This window comes from Rousettus aegyptiacus, unplaced genomic scaffold, assembly GCF_014176215.1.
Source record: "Rousettus aegyptiacus isolate mRouAeg1 unplaced genomic scaffold, mRouAeg1.p scaffold_m13_p_13, whole genome shotgun sequence".
Classification (NCBI taxonomy): domain Eukaryota; kingdom Metazoa; phylum Chordata; class Mammalia; order Chiroptera; family Pteropodidae; genus Rousettus; species Rousettus aegyptiacus.
In genome coordinates, this window is record NW_023416288.1 from 19,383,227 (window position 1) to 19,407,303 (window position 24,077).

A 24,077-nucleotide genomic window follows, 5' to 3' on the forward strand; every position below is an offset into this window, starting at 1 on the left:
TAAATTCTGGGGAAAAGAGCAGAGGAAGTAGCAGAATTTCATTGGAAACACTGCTTCTGCTGCCTTCAGGATAAGGAGAAACCCCTCTTTGGGTGGCCAGGTGATTACATCAACCATCTTAAACTGGATCCTGGGGCTGAGTATGTTAACCCTGTGAGGACTTTTCTCTGCAGGTTGAGGAGAAGCAAAGAAATGAGTAGAAAAATCCACTTCTAAGTGGAATGAGTCATATACTAGCTCCCTCTCACGCCTCCATACAAGCCTTTTGTCTAAGAGTCACACAACACCTGGGAGGAGAACAATAGCCCAGGATCAAGAAAATGTCACTGTTCCTCAGTACGGGAACCTAGATACTTCCCAGAGATTTTCTCTACCTCAAGGCAAGGCCTTAAAAAATCTAAAAGGTGAAATGAAATATCTACATGACCTTAAAAAAGAAAAAAAAAAAATCACCAGATTTTCTTTTAGCTTAAGTTTAAGAGTTTAGTCTCTTAAACTTATGAAAAGTCGTTGAGTCTTACTCAAAACAAGGGAAACAAGTAAAATGGAAAGTCATAACATTTTTCATCTATCAGATAAAAAATCAGAACATTTAACAAGCTATGAGGAAGTAGGCGCCCTCCTACACTGCTGAAAAAATGTAAGTTGGTAGCAATGTTTATGAAGGGCAATATGGGATTGTTTGTTAAAATAAAAAAAAATGTGTAAATTTTAACCTCAGCAGATCCACTTCTAGAAATTTATTCTACAAATGTACTTACACATGTAAAAAACAGCATGCGTATGAGGTTATTCATTGCAGTATTGTTTATAACAATAAGAGATACGACTCAGCCTTTTGAGAGATATGAATAAGCCCATTGAGAGGTTAAATAAAGTATGGCACTTCTACAGGATGGAATATTATAAAGATGTTAAAAAAAGGTTTAAGAATTTTTATTTTAATGTGCATTATTCTAAGATACGTTGTTTTGTGAAACAGTTTTATGCTATCTCTTTTATAAAAAAAGGAAGAATATATATTCATATATATGTAAGCCTCTGGAAGGACATGCAAGAAACTTATCAGTCATTACATAATTAGGAAACAGGCAGGGGAACTTAGCAGATGAGGAATGAGGTTGGAAGAGAGCTTTTTTCTGAATATTCCTTTATTCTTTTTATTTTCGAGCCATGAAGGTATATTACTTATTCAAAAATTCAATAAATTAATTTTAAAGAAAATAATAGAGTCCCAACTAAATCATTAGAACTAAGCACGTGTGTAGGGATCCTGGCACTGAATCGTTGACAGCCTAAGTTGATTTATCAGGCTTCTTTCACCTTCTAGAATTTCTGGTCTATTGCAGTTCTGAAATAAGGGCTGCAATGCTCAAAATATGATTAAAGTGGCCCCTACAGGACAAATTGAGAAATTTTTTGTTACTTTGTTCCCCTTTAAAGGTAGAAAAGTTTAGTCTACAGGCATACCCTGAATAAACCCAATCCCATCTGATCTTGGAAGCTAAGCAGGGTCAGGCCTGGTTAGTACTCAGATGGGAGACCATCTAGGAAGATGAGGTGCTGTAGGTATTAAAAAAATAAAAAATACGGGATTGTAAAATGACAAGGTCCTTGTAATCTATGAGGTCAACCAAAGGTTGCCTCTCCTAAAAAATAAACAAATAAAATAAAGGCAGAAGAGTTTAGAATACATGGTTACTCACTGTGACCATGAATTTCCCTTTGCTGTTGCTAGAAATAAAAGTATTGATAATTACATAAGCACTACAAACAAAGCCATTTTATAGGGAGCAGGTTGGGACAGCACTGTGCTGAATCCTATGTACCTGGATTTTGACACTCTCCCTGTCGTCATTCATACCTTTATGACTTTAAGCAAAGGCCCCTAACCTCTTCAAGATCTAGTTTCCTCACTTGTAAAAAGTAGATCATATTACCATCCTTGTAAATGCATTGCTCAATAAAGTTCTCTTTTAAAAACTCAGAGCTACTACAAGTCAGTGATGTTCAACTCTAAGGCAATCCCAGGTCACCCAAACTCATTCCGACAAGAAGTGAGCTGCTGAAGACCACAGCCCAACAGAGGACCTCAAAAAACAAACAAACAAACAAACACAAATAAAAATAAAAATCTTTTTAGAGAAAAGAATGAGAATGGCCAGATTATATGACCAAGAAACTTTAAGACCTTACATGGGTGATATTCTAGTTATCACTGTTATGTTTCCCATTTTCTGTGTTTACAATGATTTTAATATAGGTATATTGTCCTTTCTTTCTGAAGAGTTTGTGTATTGATTGAGGATGATTGATATTATGATTTACTATAAATTGTTACAGTATTTTATTTGAATATTTACTTAGAAAAAGTTCTAGATTTTCTGTTAAACTTGGAGCTGTAAAGTTATAAAGTCTGAAACTGCCAGAGGTCACCAAATGAAAGGAGCCTATCTAAGATGGAGGGAAGCTGAGGGGGTGGTAGGGGTGAGGAGAGAGAGATCTTGAAATCCAGGAACATTTTCTTTTTGCTTCAGCCACTATGAGTCGAGTTTTCTAACCCCTGCAAGTGAAAAAATCTCAACTAAATAAACTGGGTCTTTAATAAGTCCAAAGATGCTTAACCTGATGTACCTCACACTGGTATGCCAATTTTCAATTATCAGATTTGTAAATGTCCGAAGTCTTGATAACTCAGTGTATTGACCAACTTACAGAGAAACAGGAATTACGTTTGTTAGTGGAAGTGTTCAGATGATACAATCCATGAAGTAGGTAATTTGGAAATAGTTATCAAAATCACAAGTGAATTTACCTTTAAGTTTAACAATTTCACTTCTAGGATTTATTCTACAACCATACTTGTACATATGAAATGAAAGAACATTTGTTCATTACAGCATTGTTTGTAATAGTAAAATGGTAATGTTAAGGTCCACAATAAAGGTCTGAATAAATGAAAAATATAGTACATCATACAGAGGAATATGTGAAGCTATGAAAAGAATGAAGAATTTCTGTTTGTGCTAATATAGACATAGTTTCAAGATAATGTTAAGAAAAAAATTTAAGTACAGATACGTGAAATATTCGTATAAAAATAGGAGAAAGAAAATATCTTTTCATATTTGCTTGTATTGTATGAATATCTCAGGAAAGATAGAAAAGAAAAAGAGAAGTAGTTATCCATGGGGTAAGGACCCTGGAACATGGGATTTAGAGAACAAGATTGGGACGAGGGATTTTTCACCATATACCTTTGCTTTTATTGTATTTAAAACTTTTTGGAACATAAACCTTCACAGATATATTCAATGTATTTCTTAAAAGAAAAATACAATAATAACATAGCAAAGTTCCTTAACTCTAAATTAGATGTGGGGTGCCGGCGTTGAAATGTCAGCCGCATAATTGAAGGAGCAGGCTTTCTACCACGTCCTAGAAATTCAGCTCTAAAGAGATCTGTGCTACGCAGCTTAGAAACAGCTATTGCGTTGCAATGGCGACACCTACAGGACATGCAGAGAATCTTCTGTTTGTTTTATTTTTATTTTTATTTTTATTTTTATTTTTATTTTTATTTTTATTTTTATTTTTATTTTTTTGAGAGTTGGCCGGTTTAAAGCACGGATAGGAGTGGTTTTCCATTGGAGTTCCTGAACAAAAGTATTTCGCTAATCACTGTATATTTATTGTCAGATATACCTGGATACAAATACTGCCCTTTTCATTTACTGTCTGTGTAGCTCTAGGCAAAGGCTCTTATATCTTAAAAGCCATAGTTTTCTTCACGTATAAAATCTGGATAATAATACTTACCTCGTCATATTGCTTACTAATATTTTAAGTGAATTGTATTGCCTAAGGAATACCCATGCTGCCCTCCAAAATGACCTGTGGTTGCTCAAGGCCTGAGACAACCCCAGGCCTCTGAACCTGCCAGTCCACAGGAAGATTCTAAATAAATGCAGCCCATAGAAGGGGCTGTGAGCATGCCTCCAGGAGCCTCTCTGGCTGCAGGTGAAGGGAGCCTGGAGAGAGGAAGAGAGAGTGAGTGGAGGATGAGAGAAATTAAACAAGTGGGGCTTGAGGGCATCATTTGAAACTTGTATCCAGGCACAGGGGAAGCTCTAAATTTATCCCTGCCTTTTCAGTTGTAAAGACAATAAATCCGTTTTCTAAAGCCAGATTGAGGTTTCTTTCTCCTTTTGCTTCTAATTGAAATACCCCCAACAATTTCCCAGGCCGTTACTCAACCTCACTGATAATTAAAATATGAATTAAAATGATGAAATATTTTTCACCCATTAGATTGACAAAAAATAAAACTAAAATTGATCAGATACTATGTTGGTCAATGAAATATTTCTGTGGAGAAATATTTTATTTTACTAGTGAGAGTTTAACAATCCCTAAAGAAGGCAAATGAGATATAGTTGTTAAATCACAAATATGTGTATCCTTTGACCAGGCAATTATTCTTTTGTGTAATTTGTCCCATAGATATATACATCCGCACATGAAAAATGAGGCTTGGACAAAGTTATTCAGTGCAGCACTGTTTAAAAGCTCAAACAAGAAGAATCAACGTAAATGTTCATCCCTGGAGAATTGGTTTCATTCACACTGTGGAGAACTCTAAATCTCCCCAAGAGTACGTTTCTTTAAGAACCGATAATTGGAACTTGGTGTAAAGAAAGAAAGAAAACAACAACAATATGGAACAGAGGGGTGTGAATAGCTAGCTATTAACTGGCATTAAAAGGGAATGGGGGAAGGAATCTACGTTCATATTTACTTGCAAATATATTCAAGCCTCTGGAAGAAGAGACAAAAAAAAATGAATTACCATCACAGAGACTACACAGAGGAAATTGGTCAGTAAGGGACAGGGATGGAGGGAGATTTTTTCTTTTAAATTAGACTCTTTTGTACATTGTAATTTTTGTACATTGTAATTTTTGCAACTTATAACTGTATAACCTATTCAAAAATGAAATAAATACAATTTCAGGAGAAAAGGGTCATAACTTATATGTTGGAGCGATGGGACTCTAAATCCGTGAGTGGGGTTCCTTAGACTGAAAGGCAGCCAGACTGGACTCCATCTTCTAGAAATTCTGATCCATTTCAGCCTTGAGATCAGGCTGCAAAGCTGGAAAGAAATAGCCTGTGGTTACAGTGACATCTACAGGACAAACATAATATTTCACTTTGTTTCTTTGTACTTGTGGGGAGGAGCATCAGAGGAGCGTGGCAAGGCGTAGGGGAAGAATGGTGATTTTTTTTCCCCCCATTAGAGTTGCTAGTTATGGCGAACATAATCTTTCATATAACCCTATTGGAAGCTTAGACTTTAGAGTTAAACACCCCTGGTTACAAATATTGGCTTTGCCACATTTATTTTCATTGTTACTATCCAGCTATGTGGCTTTAGGTAAAGGAACTTACCATTTCTGAACCATAGTGTCTACTCTTGTAAAATGTGAAATATACTAACTATATTGCAGGTTAGTGCCTCACAGTGTTTTAAGAGACTTATCTCGCTAGAGAAACTCCAAATCTGGCAAACAGCAGCCTATGATTATTCAACCCCTACAGCAAACCTAAACACCTCAAATCTATTCCAACAAAAAGAGAGCTAGCTGCTTATGAGATCTGACACACAGAAGGGGCCTCCTCCGCCATAGGATCCAGCTCATACAGGCCGTTAAAGACAGGACAGAGGAGATCCTTCCAGAGAACAAAGCAGAGCAGCCAGGTTAGCTAAGGAGCTCATGTTACCTCCAGGTGAAGGGCACCTGACTTCCTGTCCTGTGTGTCCCGCTGTTTTCCTTTCTTCTCCTTACCAAAGGGAAGTTTTGTTGTAATTATCTGTAATTATCTTGCTCCTGCTCCGTCTCTTCAGGTGTGTGTTATTGTTATACTGGAATCATAGGTTGTTGAGTCACGAGGAGCCACATCAGGACCCAACCAATAAGACTGTGTGTCACCCAGAAATCTTGAACTTGGAGCAATAAATAGATGAGTCACTATGTGGTCTCCCTGTGGGAAGAGTGATTGTAGTTATATAACATGTAATTATGGCTTCATTACAATTACAGCCTGAGTTTTTTAAGGGGTATGTGTGAATAGAAGGGTGTGCGTGAACGTAGACCTGTCAAAGGGGTGGACTCCAACGCAATTTGTGCTGCTCACCAGCCAGTGCTCATCCACCCTTCATCACGTAAGACTTTCTGATCTTTTTCACCAGATAGCCAGGATGCCCATCTCTCACTCAATCTATCTCATTTAAGGGATTTTGACTCTATTGTGTGACTCAGGCCTGGCCAATCGGAGCAGGTCAATGAGAACTGGGACGATCCGAGGCTGTCTGAAGATAGAACCAAGACAGAAGAAAGCTAGAATGAGAGAGGGAGAAGGCAAGGGAGCAAGCAAGATAGAGAAAAAAATGAGAGAGTGAAAGGGAGAAATCACTGGCCTTGGGGGCATGGAAACCTTTGGATTAAGACTTACTGGAAATTCTACATCAATCTCCAGTGTTGTTAGTCAAGGAAACATAAACATCTTCTTGCTGATGCCATAAAGCAAGGCTTTCTATCACTTGCAATCAAAAGGACTCTAAATCATTCAAATAGCTCTTAAACCAAAAGATGCTTAAACTCACAAATAATAAGAGAAATAAACATAACTGAGAGACTTTTTTTTTCCACTCTCAGATTGGTTGGCAAAAATTCAAAATACACTATGTTGGCTAAACTGTGAGGAAAAGACAATTTCAAACATGAAACTGACAGGAGTATAAGCTGGTACAAGCCCTGTACAGGGCAGTTTGGAAAAGCCTAGAAACGTTGCAAATGCATATATCCTCAAACACTTTCAGGTGTATTCACACATGCAAACTGAACTATATTCACACATGCAAACTGAACAATATCTGAAATACTTTCGGATATATGTACACATGCAAACTGAACTATTTCAAGACTGTTTTTCATAGCAAAAAATCAACTTACATGTTCATCATTAGATAATTGTGTTGATAAAATTAGGTGCATACATATAGCAAAAAATACTCTAAAGTGAGCAAGAGAGAATTTTATGGAGTGATATATAAGGATTTCCAAGATATAGTGCTTTGTGGAATCATCGAGAAAGAGAAAAAAAAGTTATAGCATGCTATCATGTGAAATAAAAGCAGGTAGTTTTTAAAATGTTTTTCTTGTATATGAATAAAGGAAGTATATGGAAGTATAAAAAAACCAACAACATTGGTAATTTTTGGCACGTATTTGGTGAAACAGTTGTTTTTACTGTAATTTTTGTACTTTTTATTTGGTTTTGAACCATATAAATACATTGCCTTTCAAAATTAAATTAATTAAAAATTGAAAATATCCTAACTAGTAGCCAGGAGATACAGAACAATAGAAGCAGATTATGGATGTTGACATGAACTACATGAGTTGAATGAGCTGGCTTCTTGCATCTTCTATGTCTGGCCTATTACAGCCGGGAGAGATCTGTGCTGCAGAGGTAGAAATACATGTTCTGTGATGAGGGTGACACCTGCAGGGCAAAATGAGAATTGTTCTGTATTCTTTTTTTTCTTTTTTTTTTTTTCCTGACAGAAAAATTTAGTAGGGCACAAAGGACAGGCAGTGAGCATGAATTTCCCTCTAGAGTTGCTAGAGATGAAAATTTTGCTAATAATAATAAATATGTTGCAAACAAAACATTTTTATATAAGGTACACAGAGAAGCAGTGTGAAAGAGAGGGGTAGAGGTAGAGTAATCTGGATACAAACATTGGCTTTGTCACTCCCCAGCTGTATGGCTTTGGGCAATGCCACTTAACATTTCTGAGATGTATGGAATGAGGATAATATAATATTTACCTCCCAGGGTTGTTGCCTCTTAAACCCTACAACTGTTCGATCTTGGAGGCTATTCTGGGTCCCCAAGCCTACCTCTTCAGGAAATGAAATGCTAAACAGAGGCAACCCATAGAAGGGGCATCGTGGCCAAAGGTCTCCAAAATATGGGCCATGGAAGATGAAAAGAGAATGCTCAAAGGTGACCCCATTGTATGACGGAAGAACTCAGGGGCTTTGATAAGGGTTTGAGGTCAGCGACCTGTGTGGGTTGGCTTCCTGTCTCTATTTTCCAAATAGGAGGTTTTATTTCAATGTCGTTGTCTCTCCCTGTAAGTGTGTGAGTTATGGTTTTCATTTAATCATTGTTTGCTGGACTATGAGAAGCTACATTAAGACCCAACCAAGAAGATTCTAGATTAGAGTAAGAACTGGTTTATTTATGAATTTGGGGTTATTTATCTGGGGTGTAGATGAACAGTTTTTATTGTGAGTAATACAGCTGCATTCTATTGATATGGACATCTTTGAAAATATATGCATGGGTAGAAAGATATGTGGTCCAGTGACTCGAACCTGGGAAATTAAAGGAACACATCTCTCTGTCTGCAGTGATGGTTCAAGGACAGCACATGACACATTTGAAGTCAGTAAGAGTCAGGTCTCACTCTTTGTGCTGAATTTGAAGCGGTGAGAATGAAAGTCTGAAGCTGCCTCAGGCCACTGCAAGAAAGAAGATCCATGAGAATAGAGCCAAGAAAAGGGAAAGGAGAGAGACGAGCTAGAAAGCAAAACAGGAAAGACAGGGAGCAGAGTCAGCCTTGATGACATCATCAGGTTGTCTCTAGGTATACCCGCTAACTTTCTGTGACTTTTCTTTTATGACTTTACTCCGTTGCTTAAACCAAATGGAGTTTTCCTCCACTTGTAATTGAATGGATTCTTATTAATTCATATGAAAAATGTTGCTCCTCTTCATAAAGAAGAAATGCATGATAAAACTACACAGAAATAACATTTTTCATCTACCATATTGACAAGAATCCACATGTTCAATAGCATGTGGTTGGACAAGTCATGGGGTAAAGGCATTCAGACATGGGGCTGGAGAGACTGTAAATTGCTGCTATCTTGAAGCGAGGAAGTTTAGAAATGCTATAAAAATTACAAATGCCTCTACCCTTAGACCCAGAAAGGCATGTCTATGAATTTGGTGTACACATATACTTTGCGCCAGAGAAAGACCAATGCCCTGGTTATTCTTCATTTATCTCTCGACCCCATTTCCTTTTTCAGTCCTTTTCCACCATGCTTTTAGCTCCAGGAAGCTGACTTCTATCCATTGTATCACACAGGCTCCTCTGCCCTGTGTTTTAGGTTGGGTTAATGGAGGGGTACGCCAACAGGAGGAGTTTGGAAGAAAGGAGAGAGGTCAAGATATTTATTCCACTAACTCCTGCCTTGACAAGAGTGATTCTGGAAGAGATTGTATTTCTTTATCACCGCAGCTAATGTCAAATGACCCCTTCAATGACTACAGCTATCACCAGACCTCGATGCCTCCATTGTCCCAGCAGGCCAAATGCTGGTAACAGATTTCTGCTGCAGCTAATTACTGTGTATTCACTATCCCTTCTCAGTACTCCTCTCCCTATCCATCTGTGATAATTAATTTTATGTTTCAACTTGACTGGACCACAGGGTGCCCAGATATTTGGTCAAACATTTTTTTGGGTGCTTCTGTGAAGGTATTTTTGGATGAAATTAACATTTAATCAGTAGACTGTGCAAAGCAGATAGCCCTCCATAATGTGGATGAGCCTCTTTGAACCAGCTGAAGGCTTGAGTAGAACAAAAGGCTGATCCTCTTTCCTGGGTAAAAGAAAATTCTCCTGCCAAAGTTCTTCAAATACATTTCCAATAGCCCTGAGCCAATCAGAAGATGCTTTGGGCTGTGGATTCACTGAGAGGAAGTTATGCAGAAGAAATAGCTTCCCATAGCTCCCTGCATGAGCTCCTGCGCCAGAGTCCACGTTGCTGATCTGCTGGTCGAATGTGCCTGGCTTCTCAGCTTTCCCTATGAGCTCTCTGCCTGGGCCTCCCTAAGTCACTGCTCCTGGCACACAGATCTCTAACTCCCCTTCTGGACTTTCACTCCCCACCTCCAGCATTTTTGTAAGGTCTAAGACCTATAATAAATGTCTTCTTCCCATAATTTTCATCCTGAATCCTGAATAATACAGATAAATATAAATCAGTTGACAGAAGCTACATCTGAAAAGGAGAATGAAAGACTTAAACTTTCAACTCAGTCAAACTCACCTGGATTTTTGATCTACAGAACTGTGAAATAATAAATCGGTGATGTTTAAGCCACTAAGTTTGTGATAACTTGTTACAGCAGCAATAGAAGAAAATGCCGCCATTTGTGTAATAAAAGTAGGCAAGATTATGTATTCATCTTATGCATTATATATATATATATATATATATATATATATATATATGCATTAAAACTCTCTGGAATGATGCAGGAGACCAATAACTATGGTTACTTCTTTTAAGGGGTCATGAATAAAAACTAGATAAATGGGAGTGATGGTGGGAGGGAGATGATTTATTATATACCTTTTTATACTTCCTGATTTTTGAATCATATAAGTATTCTCTATTCAAAAACTGAGAAATGTATTTCTTTAAAAAAAAAAAAAAGGAAAAATACAATGCTAATAAATATGTATGTTGGAGCTATAAAACTCTAAACACATGTATGAGTTTAGCAATATGAGCCATCGGACACATAAATTGGCTTTTTCTGTATTCTAGAATTTCTGGTCTATCGCAGCCTTGAGAGATCAGAGCTGAAGAACAAGGAGATAGACTGTGGTTATAGTGACACTCGCAGGACAAACTGAGAATTTTTACATATTGGTTTCAGTTTTTTTCTTCGAGGCATACCTTGGAGGGAGTGAATGTTGAGTCCCCAGTAGAATAGCTAAGCAGAAAAGTTTTAATAATGACTGATGAAATCATAACCAAAGATATATTTACTCAGGTCGTACTGGGCAGAAATGCAGAATGGTGAGATAAATGTAGATTGAAACGCCTGGTACACTTGGCTTCACATTTTCTCTATGTCGCTTTTGAGCATTAGTTTCTGCACATATTAATTTCTTCATAAGCACAAACCTGCCCCTTTCGTGGAGTTGGTGTAGTATTAGAGAGAGTGCATGCAGTGTGCTGAATTTGGAGCTTAGCATACAGGTAGTTTTCAGTAGTGAGTAACCAGCATATTTTTGCACTCTGAGTATCCTACAGTGTCACTAAACTCAGAAAGCTGATGACCCTATAAGGCTCACCCTGTTTCAAACCACCCCCACCTTGCATATCCAGCGTTTCTCAACTTTCCACAAACAAGCTCCTCACAGCAAGGATGATTTACCTTTCTTGAAGCTCTTAATATCAAACAAGCACAGTCCCCTTTCCCCACTCTTTACCGCACTCAAGACTTGGGCCCATTAAAAAAAAAAAAAAACAAACTCTTAGCGTTTGTTTCATTTTTTTTTTTCAGGGAAAATATCAAGAATTATGTTTATGCATTTTTTTAAAACTTGACACTAACGTGTATTTATCCACATAATGACATGACATTTTCTTCTCCGGGACTGTTAGTAAGCTTGAGCATGACCTTTCTTTACCTTTAGAACATAAAGGTTCTTCTGAGTCTCTGTCGGCCATAGATATATATGCACAGCATCACATTTTTAGAGTGACATGCTCCTGTATGTGCGTAAGACTAAATCAAAACAGAATTTCAGGTCAAGAGCTGAAAAAAATTCATTAGTTATTTCAAACCATGAATACATTTAAAAGGTTTTGTAACTCAGTAAAAGGATTATTTTCTAGGGCAACAAACTAGTCAGGCCTGACTTTTAAAAGTAATCCAATAAACATTAGAAAATACATATAAAGTTACGTTTAAACCCGAAATAAAATGAAGATTGATCCATAATGTTTAGATCGACTAGAGAAGAGAAAACTAGATGGAAAAAGGATGTGATGATTATGATCTGAAGTAGTGCAGGATCTAGACAGAATAAGGAAAAAAATAAGAGAAGAAAGAACTCTGTGTTTCCAGGCAGATGGTGCTGCATGTCATAAGTATCGTAAGGAAGATAATGACCCAGGGGGTCTGGGCCTGTCAAATAACACTCTGATGGGGGATTTCAACAATCCAGATGACGGGAATTAGAAAAAGTGACTAGTCATGTTTACTAAAACATCTGTGCTGTGGTCAACATAAGTTAGACTCAGCCACAGAATAATGAACACACAATATGGCAAATATAGTGGTAATATATAATATTGATAACTACAAAATATTGCTAAAGAATTCAGACATCAAGTTAGAGAATTTAGAAACCACGTGGTTTTATATGACCATATGGATACCATGTTCCCTGATACCACTAAAGTTAAAAACAAAGGGATGGTTGACATTCAGACACCATAAAGGTTACAGGCCAGAGACAGTCATCACTAAAATGAATATATCTCCAAGATGGAAAATTAGATAGCCCACCCCAAAAAAACAGTTTAAGAGCTAAACCATGGAAGAATTCTAGAAAAGCAAAACAGTACCGATGGAACTAGGAGAAATAGCATGGGTATAATACACACGTACGAGACAAACTGTAGTTCAGACAAGTGTAGATGGAATGAAGATCAGAACATGTATAAGCCAGGATCTCCCCAGGAAAGGATTACAATTATAGAGCAATGAAAAGTAAAGGTGGATATAGTGATGTCCCAGTTGAGATAAACATCATTAGGACACAGACTACTGAAAGCTATGGAGAAGATAAACTTGCATGCCAGAATGGACTTGAGAGAAATAGCACAGATGAAACCTAGAGCTCCAAACCAGAAACCTGGTGTTCTTTTATCCTCCCAGATTAGAAGATTTTCTGTATATTATCTATTAAAATGTAATTAAACTTTAGGATTACTAGATATAGGATTACACATTTCAGTAGTTTCAGGAAACTGTCCAAGTGTACATAAAAAAAAAAAAAAAGGTGAGATTCAAAATGTTAGGAAGAACCACATGAATAGGAGTCCTGGTAAAATGATACCTAAGATTAGCTAGATGCCTCATCAGAACTTATGAAATATCCTTACTCTGAATAAATTTATCATGTGTGCAAACTCTGATTGAATCACTGGAACAGACATAATTTAAAAATTACATAATACTGGAGAAAACAAAATCAATTCAGCAATACCTGTTTCTAATGGAAAGGCAGAATCGGCACCAGTGACTTTACTTAAATTAGGTTGTAAAGTGTTGTATTTATATTCCCATGAATAAAGTTTATTCTTGAAAGTTTTATAAAATTTATTTGTTGTTTTTATTGTAAAAACATTATTTTAACTTTGACTCGTTTCTTTAATGTGTATAGATGAGCTAAGAAGATGGATTTTCTTTTTTTTAAATCACTTTTGGTAATATCTTTCTAGAAGAGTGCTCATTTTATCTGAGTTTTCAAGTTCATTGCCATAAAATTGTTATTGAAGAGGCAGTAGCAACTCAGTAGTTTCTTTTTGATAACTTTCTAAAGTTGCAAAAATAGTACAAAAGTAGTACAAATATATCCTCTATCTCCTTCATCCAACCAACTTCCGCCAATGCTAACATTCTACATACATTAGTACAATATGAAAAGGAGAAATCGATATTGGCATAAGACTGCATTCAGATCTTATTTGAATTTTACTAGACTTTACATGCACTGATTTTTTTTTTTTCTGTATAGTTCTGTGAAATTTTATCACTTGTATAAATTCATGTAGCTACCATCACAATCAAGATATGGAACTGTTCCACTATCACAAAGGCCATCTCTCATGCCACACTTTATAACCATACACCCCCACTCTCCTACCTCCCCTGACAACCACTGATCTGTTCTCTATCTTCATAATTTTATAATTTCAAAATTATATAAATAGACTCATGTGGTATGCAGCTCTTCGATACTGGCTTTCTTCACTAAGCATGGTTAGTAATATTGAACACTTTTTTTATATCCTTATTTAATATTTTTATTTTTTTATTTTACATGTCTGTTTTAGTCTTTTGCCCTGTTTCTAACTGGGTCATTCATGATTTTATTGTTAAACTCAGAGAGTTGTTCATATCTTTCCTTTGTCAAAAATGTGATTTGCAAATATGCTTTCCTGATTTAAACTTCTTAATGGGATTTCTCGCAGACAAAAGTTTTTAATTTTCATGAAGTCCAATCTGTCTTTTCTTTAAATGGATTGTGCTTTTGGTATTACATCTGCAAACTTTGCTTAGCCCTAGGTAACGAAGATTCTTTTCCAAGTTTTACTTTAAAAGTATTATAGATTTATATTTTACATGTAGGCATGTTCCATTTTGAGTTAATCTTTGTGTAAGGTGTGAGGTTTTTGTCAGTTTATTTTTCTAGCTATGCAATGCTCAATTGTTTTAACACCATGTGTTGAAAATACTATCCTTCCTTAGTTGAATTTTCTTCAACTTCATTCTTTTAAAAAACTTTTAGTCTACTTTAATTTATTTTCTGTTCTATATAAATTTTGTATTGAGATGGATTATAGCACAACAAATATTGTGAGGACTTTAATATGAATTGTACCAAATCTATAAACAAATTTAAGAAGTATTGATATATTACTGTTGAGGCTTCCAATTTATAAGCATTGTTTATTTCAATCTTTTTAATATTTCATAAACATTTTGTACTTTGCAGCATACAGTTCTATAAATCTTTTGTTAGACTTATGCTTAGAATTTCATTTTTGAGAGATTTTTATTGGTTTTGTCTTTTTTAATTTTGGCTTCCAATTGTTCAGTTTTAGAATATAGAAATATGATTGAGTTTTGAGTGTTGACCTTGTATTTTTTGATCCTACTAAATTCATTTATTAGTTCTAGGGTATTTTGGGGAGTGGGTAGGGATTTTTTATGTAGACCGGGACTCTCCAAACTGCAGCCTATGTGACAAATCTAGCCCGTTGTCTGTTTTTGTAAATAAATTTTCAGAAAAACATGTTAATTTGTTTATGCTTTACTTATGGCTGCTTTCATGCTGTAATAGCAAAGGCGAATAGCTGTGACAGAGATCATATTGCCTCCCAAACTGAAAATATTTACTATCTATCCCCTTACAGAAAAAGGTTGCTGACATGTGATGTAAACAATCATGTCATATGCAAATGGAGACAATTTTATTTCTTCTTTCATCGTTTGTATGCCTTTGATATCCTTTTCTTTTTTACTGCACTGTCTAAGAAAGCCAAGAACAACGCTGAAACTGTAATACTTCCTAGCTTGTAATGAACTGCCCCTCCCACATGGTGTCAGTGTATATCCGGGGGTGAGTCTGGACTCCCGCTCCCACTCAACAATAATCATTGTGATGTTAGAGGAGGCCTAATGGAGAGTCAGGACTTTCACGTTGCCCAGTAGTAACAAGGCCAACACCACCAGGACAGGGGCAAAGACCACAGGGGGCAGCTGCAACACCCGCGGGTGCCCAGCAGGAACTATCGACACCCGCTGTGGGTTGAGTGATCAAGCTGCGCTTCTACCTGCAGCCACCTGCACCTCTTTCCTCTGATAAAGTAATGCCAGAAAAAGCCCGTTAACACAGAAGGTTTAAACAAGATCCAGGATCTCCTAACGTATCATGAAAATGTTCAGGTTTAAATAGAAAATCCCTTGTCATAGAAGAATCAAGATCTGAAACTTAATGAAAGGAAAACGATAGATATTAACACCAGTATGACAGCAATGTTAGAATTTTCTGGAAAAGGTTTTTAAAAAGTCATGATAAAATGCTTCAACAAGCAATCACAAGCCTGCTTAAAATAAATTTTAAAATAAAGTTTAGGAATGAAAAGTCTCAGCAAAGAAATAGAAGATGCTAAGAATGATATAATAGAAATGAAAAATACAGTAACTGAAATAAAAAATTCAGTGGATGATGAAGTCAATACCAAAATGGAGGGAACAAAGGAAAGAATCTTTCTGCACAACAGAAAGAAAATAAATGGGAATAAAAGTTCACGGGTCATGTTCTCCACCCACAATGGAATTAAAATGAGACCCATAGGTGAGCAGTTGAGGCTTATATGCCACCTTGATCTAAAGAGAAGAGGGTAGTGGTTTGGGACTTCAAAGGGAAGGAGAGCAATTCACATGAAGGTGGTAAAACAAATGTTTGGTAAAAAAATGTTTGCTGGGCCATGCAGAGAAAATGGGACACGGGTGGTTCTGATCTCTCTAGGCCCTGCCAGTCCTCCCCACCACACTTAGCTCATATTCTTTGTAGATCTCTCTGGCGACATCTAAGAGGAAGGTCAAAGGTTCTTCCGGAGTCTTTTGTTTCTTAAAAATAAAACAACTGTTATGCCAGAGAGACACATTTTGGGGTGACGGATTTTGCTTTCTTACACTCCCTTCCCTCAATGCAGCACCAAGTTTGAGAAAGGCAAGATTTTTCACTGTTTTCATTTGTAGAATAGCTTTGATTTCTAAATTCACCCTTCCAACTGACAGTTTATCCCATTGGGGTCCCAGCTCTATGCAGTGGGATCCTGTCTGAGTTTCCATGTTGTGGAGGCCTGAAGGTTTGCTTCCTGCTCTAATGTCCTGTGAGACCACCAGATAGAAAACTCGAGGTCACCATAACTCTGAATGCCCTTTAGCAGTTCATAGCTTCTCAGTTCCTCATTTCATTGATTACTCGTTCACTCCTTTTTGTCCTCTGAAATTGTCTGGTACTTTTCTGTCTTTATTTTTAAAATTCTAACTCTGAATTCCAGGAGAAATTAACTTTTGAAAGAAAAATTTGTTTTTAAATATTTTATCTAGAATTTTTAGAGTCTTTTTCTAAAAAGTTGATTTTTTTCTTTTCTTTCTTTCCTTTTTTTTTTTTTAAAGCACTCTGCCATATTCTTAGAAATAAAAGTCCTTCCACAGTGTTGGTAAGTTGAGTGCATCTAGTCTCATGCGTATAATTGAGATAGCTGGCAATTGAAAACCAGGAGACAGGAATGATAACCTGGGCTTTACCCAGCATGAGACACCAGGAAGTGAGCTCTTTTTTGAGCCTCTTTATTTTATTTTATTTTATTTTATTTTATTTTATTTTATTTTATTTTATTTTATTACCCTTGAGGAATGGAAAAGGGTAGATTAAATGATCTCTAAGTCTTCTTCACTTAAAAGGTGTACTATTTTGATATTGTAGCATATTAGAACACCTGCTGGCCTGGGAATCCAGAGTCCTGAATTTTAGATTTGGCTCTGCCTCTCTCTAGCTTCCTGCTTTTAGTCACATCACTTTACCTCCTGAATCTTTGTTTCATTTACAAAATGAAAGCGAATAATATACATGTATATGTGCCAGGTTTTCTTTATCCATTCACCTCTCAGTGGGCACTTAGGTTGTTTTCATATCTTGGCTATTGTGAATAATGCTGCAATAAAAATAGGGATGCAGAAATCTCATCAAGATACTAATTTCCTTTTCCTTGGGTATGTATCCAGAAATGGGATTGCTGGATAATTTGTTAGCACTATTTTAAACTTTTTAAGGAACTTCCATACTATTTGCTATAATGATGTACCAATTTCATTTCCACCATTCCCTTTCTCCGCATCTTCACCAACACTTATCTTATTTTTTTGATAATAGCCATTTGTGACAACACAGATGAACTTGAAGGACATTATGCTAAATGAAATAAGCCAGACACAGGAAGACATATACTGTATAATGTCCCTTATAGATGGAATCCGAACAAGTTGAACTCATACAGAACCAGAGAGTAGAGCAGAGGTTGCCAGGAGGTGGGAGACATGAGGAGGTGCTGGTCGAAGGGCACGAACTTTTGTTGGCGCTGAGTGAATTTCAGGGATCTACTGTAGTTAATAATGCTATCTTGTATACTTAAAATTTTCTAGTAGCCCTTACGTGTTCTCATCACACATAAAGTAACTACGTGAGGTGATTGATGTGTTATTTAACTTGATGGCGGAAATCATTTCACAGCGTCTATGTACATGAAATCATCGCATTATACACTAAAAAAATCGCAATGTATAACTTAAATATACATCACTTTTATTTGTCAGTAATACTTCAATAAAGCTAAAAAATAAACAATATAAAAATAAAATTTAAAATAAAATTTAAAAAATGAAAGTGATAATATTTACTTCACAGAATCGTGAAATCCAAATTAGATATTATTTATAAAAGTTCTTGGCATATAAAAGGTGAATAATAAGTATTGGGCATATCTAAGTATACAGAATTAAATGATCACTAAGTCCCTTAATGTTCCAAAAATCTATAATGTCAACCAAAGTCAGCTCTTAAAATTAAAAAAAAAAAAAAAAGTTTTGCTGCAGTTCTAACATAAGCTCTCTAGAGGTCTCCATTGGCAAACAAATCAGCATACATTTTACTACTAGTTGTGGAAGTTCAGAAACTGGATCTATTCATCTCTCTTGTCAAATTCAACATTCTCCAAAGAGATTTTTTTTTTTTTTTTGGCACCCGTGAGGCTAAATCATTTGATTTTCTGGCTATATCAATCTTTTTTCATTCAAGTTATTGAAGAAGAATCTCATTCTGTCTCATTAGCAACTTCGGACTGGGAATTGATACAATACTATCCATAAACATAGTATGATTTTTTAAAAATGAATTCGTTTCTCTCTGATTCCCTCTATTTCAAAAACCATTGTTACCCTATGCCTTTTCAAACTCAGGTTATCCATCAGAATAAACAGTCAAACTAAAAAAATGAAGAGGTAGTGTAAGAAAGAAAAAAACAAACAAACAAAATACCCAAAAAAACACTTAATCCCTGTTACCCACAATAAGCTATACATTTCAGGCAGTGCCTATAACACTCACATGTATTTAACTAAAACAAATGTTTCACAAAACAATAGTTATCCTTATAGAGGGAGTTGCACTTTTATTTTCTATTCTATTCTATCCTATTCTTTTTAATAGTGCTTTTGACATACTAGTTTACTCCATGAATCGCTAAGGGATGCTAGCAGTTGTTTGAAAAACACTGTCATAATGGGATGCAAAAGTTAAAAAGAAGTAGTTTGGCCTAGTCTAGTGTACAATATGTACTGACTGACCTTAAAAGACTTTGTAAAGTGTCAAGTGAATGTGGCAAACAAAATGCACAATGAGATTCCATTTCTACAAGGAATGTGAGTATACATATATACTTATTTAAAGAGATTGGGTAGGATGTTGTGCTGGACTGTACCTTTTTTCTGACTCGAGTTAGAATTGGCCACAAGTGAACTTGTGTAAGATTCAGAAGGCAGAGGCAAAGCGGAAGCCATTACTCTCAGAAAGTCAAGGTGGTCAAATACGGGGATGGAGCTGGGTCAAACCTCCCTGCCCATTTGTTTTTCCCAATCTCTGTCTCTGATGTTCCATAGCAGCCATGAACCGATCAGAAGGTGCTTGTCTGGGTCCGCTGGGAGGAAGTTATGCAGAGGAAATAGCTTCCCGTAGCTCACTACATGAGCTTCTGCACCAGAGCTCACGTTGCTGGTGGGACATGGCCTGCCTGGCTTCTCAGCGTTCGCACAAGCTCCAGGCCTCGGCTTCCCCACGCCACTGCTCCTGGCGTGCTGATCTCTGACTCTCCTTCAAGACTTTCACTCCCCACCTCCAGCATTTTTGCAAGGTCTAAATTTTATAATAAATGTCTTATTTCCATAATTTTCATTCTAAGTAGTAAGTATAAATCAGTTGACAGTAGCCACATCATCCAAAAAGAGGAAAATCAGTGACAGGAAATATAAAGGAGGAAGTATACTTTTCTTTGCTTTTGTTTAAAACATATAAAGTTGTACGGGAGAATGTATTAATACATTACTTACATAATCAAGAAAGAGAGAAAAGAAAAAAAAAATTCTTCTAAGATACTAAAGCACACTCAGACACAGAAAAGTGCAAAGTGGAAAATAATGTCACCATTTTCCAAACATTTCAGAATGGATGTAAGTAACATTTATATTCAAATAAGTGACTAGACAACTTCCAGAATTTTCAAAAATTCAATATCATGAGGGGGGAAATGGAAACACTGGGTAACAGCAGTGCTTCTCTGTCCTTAAGATTCATTCGAATGACCTTGGAAGCTGGTTCAAAAATTGCTTTTCAGTAAGTCTGGGCAGGGCCTGATAGTCTGCATTTCAAGCTCATGTACAGGTGATGTTGATAATACTGATTCATGGATTATGCTCTAAGTAACCGAAGTTCAAGGAAACTAAAATAAAATCCAATGCTATGTGTGAACTTAGTTTGGATATTGTTTCAAAGGGGGAAAATCAATAAACATCATTTGAAGGACAATTAGGAAAGTAAGAAGGTGGACTGGGTGTTAGAAGATATTGTAAAACTGATGTTAATTTTTAGATGGGATAGCGTTAACGTGGTTATAGAAAAGAATGTTCTTAGAAGAGGCATCCTGAAGTAGTTAGTGTAACATATATGCCGGGTATAGCTTTCTATGAGTGTAGAGATAAATTTCTCTTGCTGTCAGTAACGTATAATATAGTAACTCTTATTCCTGGAAAATATAGATAGATGAAGAAACAAACACAGCAAATGGTGATTAATTGGTCCCAAGTTGCCAGCAGCGGACGTGAAATATGATGTGCTAGTTTCGAAATGATAATGTTGAACTTTACCTGAGCCCCGCTCTCCTGTAAAGCTGCAACGGTTATTTGCTAATCATTTTCTGAGAAAAGTTATAACCACCCTTTTCTTTGTGACTTAAAGAAGATTCATAGATGACTCCCTTGTCTACTCAGGATGAAGCCAGATCCAGACCCTTCAAATTCCCATTCTTTGTCATAAAAAATTAGTTAAATGCTTGTCCCCATTGACCAATTTGAACAAAATACTCACTAATTTAACTTGACTGAACTTTAGTCAGGCTTCTCTGCTCCTAGAGCCTTGAGCTTGGGCCTCTGAGGTGAAGCAAGCATTGTCAGATCATGCCACCTGCTCACCCTATGCCCAACTCCCAGTTCTTTCCAGTCTTGTTTACTCCTCCCCATAAAATAAAAGTCCTTTCCGCCTGACTGTCGAGATACTCATAGGTCTTGTAATCAGGAACTTTGTTCTCCCTATTGCGAAGCCATCCTCTCTTGATTGTGATAGTCTTTTTGGATGAAGTTTCGCTTACTTAAGTCTAAATTTGTTGTTGTTGTTGTTGTTGTTGTTGTTTTTGACAGCAGTGTAAAGTAGTTGAGAAACATTGCTCTGCAAAAGTAAGAAGTGAGAGAAGGCAGCGACATGCTAGATCAGAGGAAATCTTGGAGCCAGGATGCAGGAGTCCCAGAAACCAAATGCTGCAAGGGACAAGGGCACGAGATGGGACCCTGATCACTTCTCAGGTGACTCTGTTTTGTGACTCTGCAGAATAACCTCACGTAGTATATTGTACTTGGTTTGATTGGATTCCATTCGGAAGATGGTAAAAGGGGCTGATTTGCAGCAAGTTGGGCATCTGACTGAAACAATCAGTCCAGTAGACAGTGGCTATTGTAGGGAAGCAAAATTTGCCATCCCAAAATGTGTCTCTTTGGCATGAGGGCTAATTTAGGCTGGTTATTTTTAAGAAACAGAAGACTCGGGAAATTTTTCCTGTTACATTCCCCTTAAGTGCCTAAACGAATTTAGATAAAGGACCTGTTTCCCCTAATAGAGCTATCACCAGAGATATCTTCAAAGAATGTGAGCTAAATATGATTGAGGAGACTCAGCAGGGCCTGGAGAGCAGAATCTGCTCTGTATCTCATTGTCCCTACATAGCTCAGCAAACTTTCGTTTACCAAATAATTGCTTTTCTATCTCCATGTGAATTATCCTTCTCTCCTTTAAATCCCAAGCCACTTCCCTCTTTTCCTTAGCTCAAGATGGATATAAGCGTCAAGTGCCTGATTTGTCCTTGGGCTCCCAATACAAAATTAAATAGAATTTTCTCTTGTTTTTCATCTCTGACACTATTAACAATACCAATAGCTACTAGTTATTGAACTTCTAGAGAGTACCAGGAGCTGAACAATGAACTTTGCATACCTTATTTCAAATCTATACAACTCTGAAAAATTTCAAATCTATATAACTCTGAAAAATGAGCCTCATTCTCCATGTCTTATACCTGTAGGAATTATGTCTCCGAGGCTGTCAAATACCTTTGTAAAAAGAAAAAACTAGTGAGTGGGAAGTGCTTTTCCTGGATGTCCTATATGAAAAATGTGTTTCTTTCCAGTGTTTCCATCAGCGCTTATGCAAACTTCTGCAATCGCCCACCCACCTTAAGCCATGCCCCAGGTGTAGTGCTCTGTTCAGCAAAAATAAATAAATCGACAAATTCTCAGTTTTTCCTGCAGGTGTCACCCTCACCATGAGATAGGTCTTTTGAACTCTCAGCATTCATCTCTTGGTATTGCAATTCATCAGAAATTCTTGAAGAATAAAAAAAGACTGATTATAGACTATATGCAATCTCGATTTCGGGATCATGACTCTCTCACGTGGATTTAGAGTTCCTTAGCTCCAATAAATTAGTTAGAATCCTTCCTTTCTTTTATATTTTCATGTTTAGACATTTCCTATATTTTTTAATAAATATGTTAGCATGGTTCTCAAATTGAAAAGTCTAAAAGTGTAAGTAAAAAATCTCTCTTCCACTACTGTTACCCATCTGCCAAGATTTTGTGCCCCAAGTAGAAAAACTATTATTAGCTTCCTGTGTATCTTCCCCAAGCAATTTTATGCATATGCAAGCAAATATAAGTATATATTACTTTGCCATATTGTTTTACACAAATATTACACGAGCTGTTCTGCAGTTTCTCCAGATTAATATATCTTATATCTTCTTCATTTTTAAACAACTGAATGGTATTCCACTTTATAGCTGTATTAGAATTCACTTAATGAATTCTCTACCTTTTAGGTTAGTTTAAAACTTTGGCTTTTTCATCATACTACTACTACTACTATTAGTAATAATAATAATAGCAAGCACTTGCTCCGGGTCTGGCACTGCACTTATTTCTACTTAAGCCAAACCATAGCCCCATAAAGTATGTGTTTTATAAATGAAGAAACAGAAGCAAGGAAAGGTCAGACTACTGGCCCCAGATTGCCAGGCCAGTAAGTGGTAGATCCAGCATAGTAAAAAGACAAAATGGGTTCACAACTCTTGGGGATTGGAGCCCAGTAACTCTACAGACAAATGTGGGGCTGAGAGGAGGAAGGAGTGGAGTACCTCCCACCACCACACAGGTGAGGACAATCTACCTTCCAAAGATGATGTTCCTGTAGGCTGGGGATTTCCAGTTCTCAGGACCCAGCCCATGGTCTGAACATTGATGTGCTAGTTTGTGTCAAAGAGGAGAAGAGATATGGATACTGGTGGAAAATGCATGCCAGGAACCAGCAGCCGCTCTCATTAAAGATGCCACCTTTATACCATTCTCCCTATCTTCTCTTCTATGCCAGGGCCTAAACGGTGTCACTTTTTGGCTCAAGTTTCTCCTCAGCCATGTCCTATTATCAGCCTTAATTATGCTGGTGTATATTTTGATGCCTGTCTTTGTCTGTTTGGGGTACTATAACAAAAATACTATAGACTGGGTGGTTTAAACAACAAACAATCATTTCTCACGGTTCTGGAGTAGAGGACGTCCAGGAATAACGAGCCGGCAAACTTGGTGTGCGGTGAGATCCATCTTCCCTATTCACAGACGGCCTCTTCTCACCATGTCCTCTCACATGGAAGGAGGGCAAGAGCTTCCTAAAGTCTTTTTTTAAGATCACCGATTCCACTCATGAATACTCTACTCTCGTGACCTAATCACTTCCCAAAGCCCCACTTTCTAATGCCATCATTTTGGGAATTTGAAGTTCAACATATTAATTTTGAAAGGACACAAATATTCAGTCCCTAACAATGACCTTTCCAGCACCTTGAATCCTGGTCTTCTTGATTCCACTGACCTCTTGCTGCTAGTATATATGATGCCTTTAGGCAAATTAGAAAGAATTATAGCTAGATGCTTTGTAGGTCTGGATTCCGGGAATAAAA

The 24,077-nt window shown here is 36.8% G+C and overlaps 1 protein-coding gene and 1 pseudogene across 2 annotated transcripts in view; both read left to right on the plus strand.

Moving 5' to 3' along the window:
• Positions 1–24,077, plus strand: part of DYNC1I1 (dynein cytoplasmic 1 intermediate chain 1) — a 343,203-nt gene that overhangs the window by 18,272 nt on the left and 300,854 nt on the right. For both annotated transcript variants that reach the window (XM_016131454.2, XM_016131458.2), the window contains exon 2: positions 21,214–21,375. In XM_016131454.2, the coding sequence (XP_015986940.2) occupies positions 21,214–21,375 (162 nt within the window). The remainder of the gene's footprint in view (positions 1–21,213; positions 21,376–24,077) is intronic.
• Positions 1,457–1,572, plus strand: LOC118611101 (annotated as a pseudogene).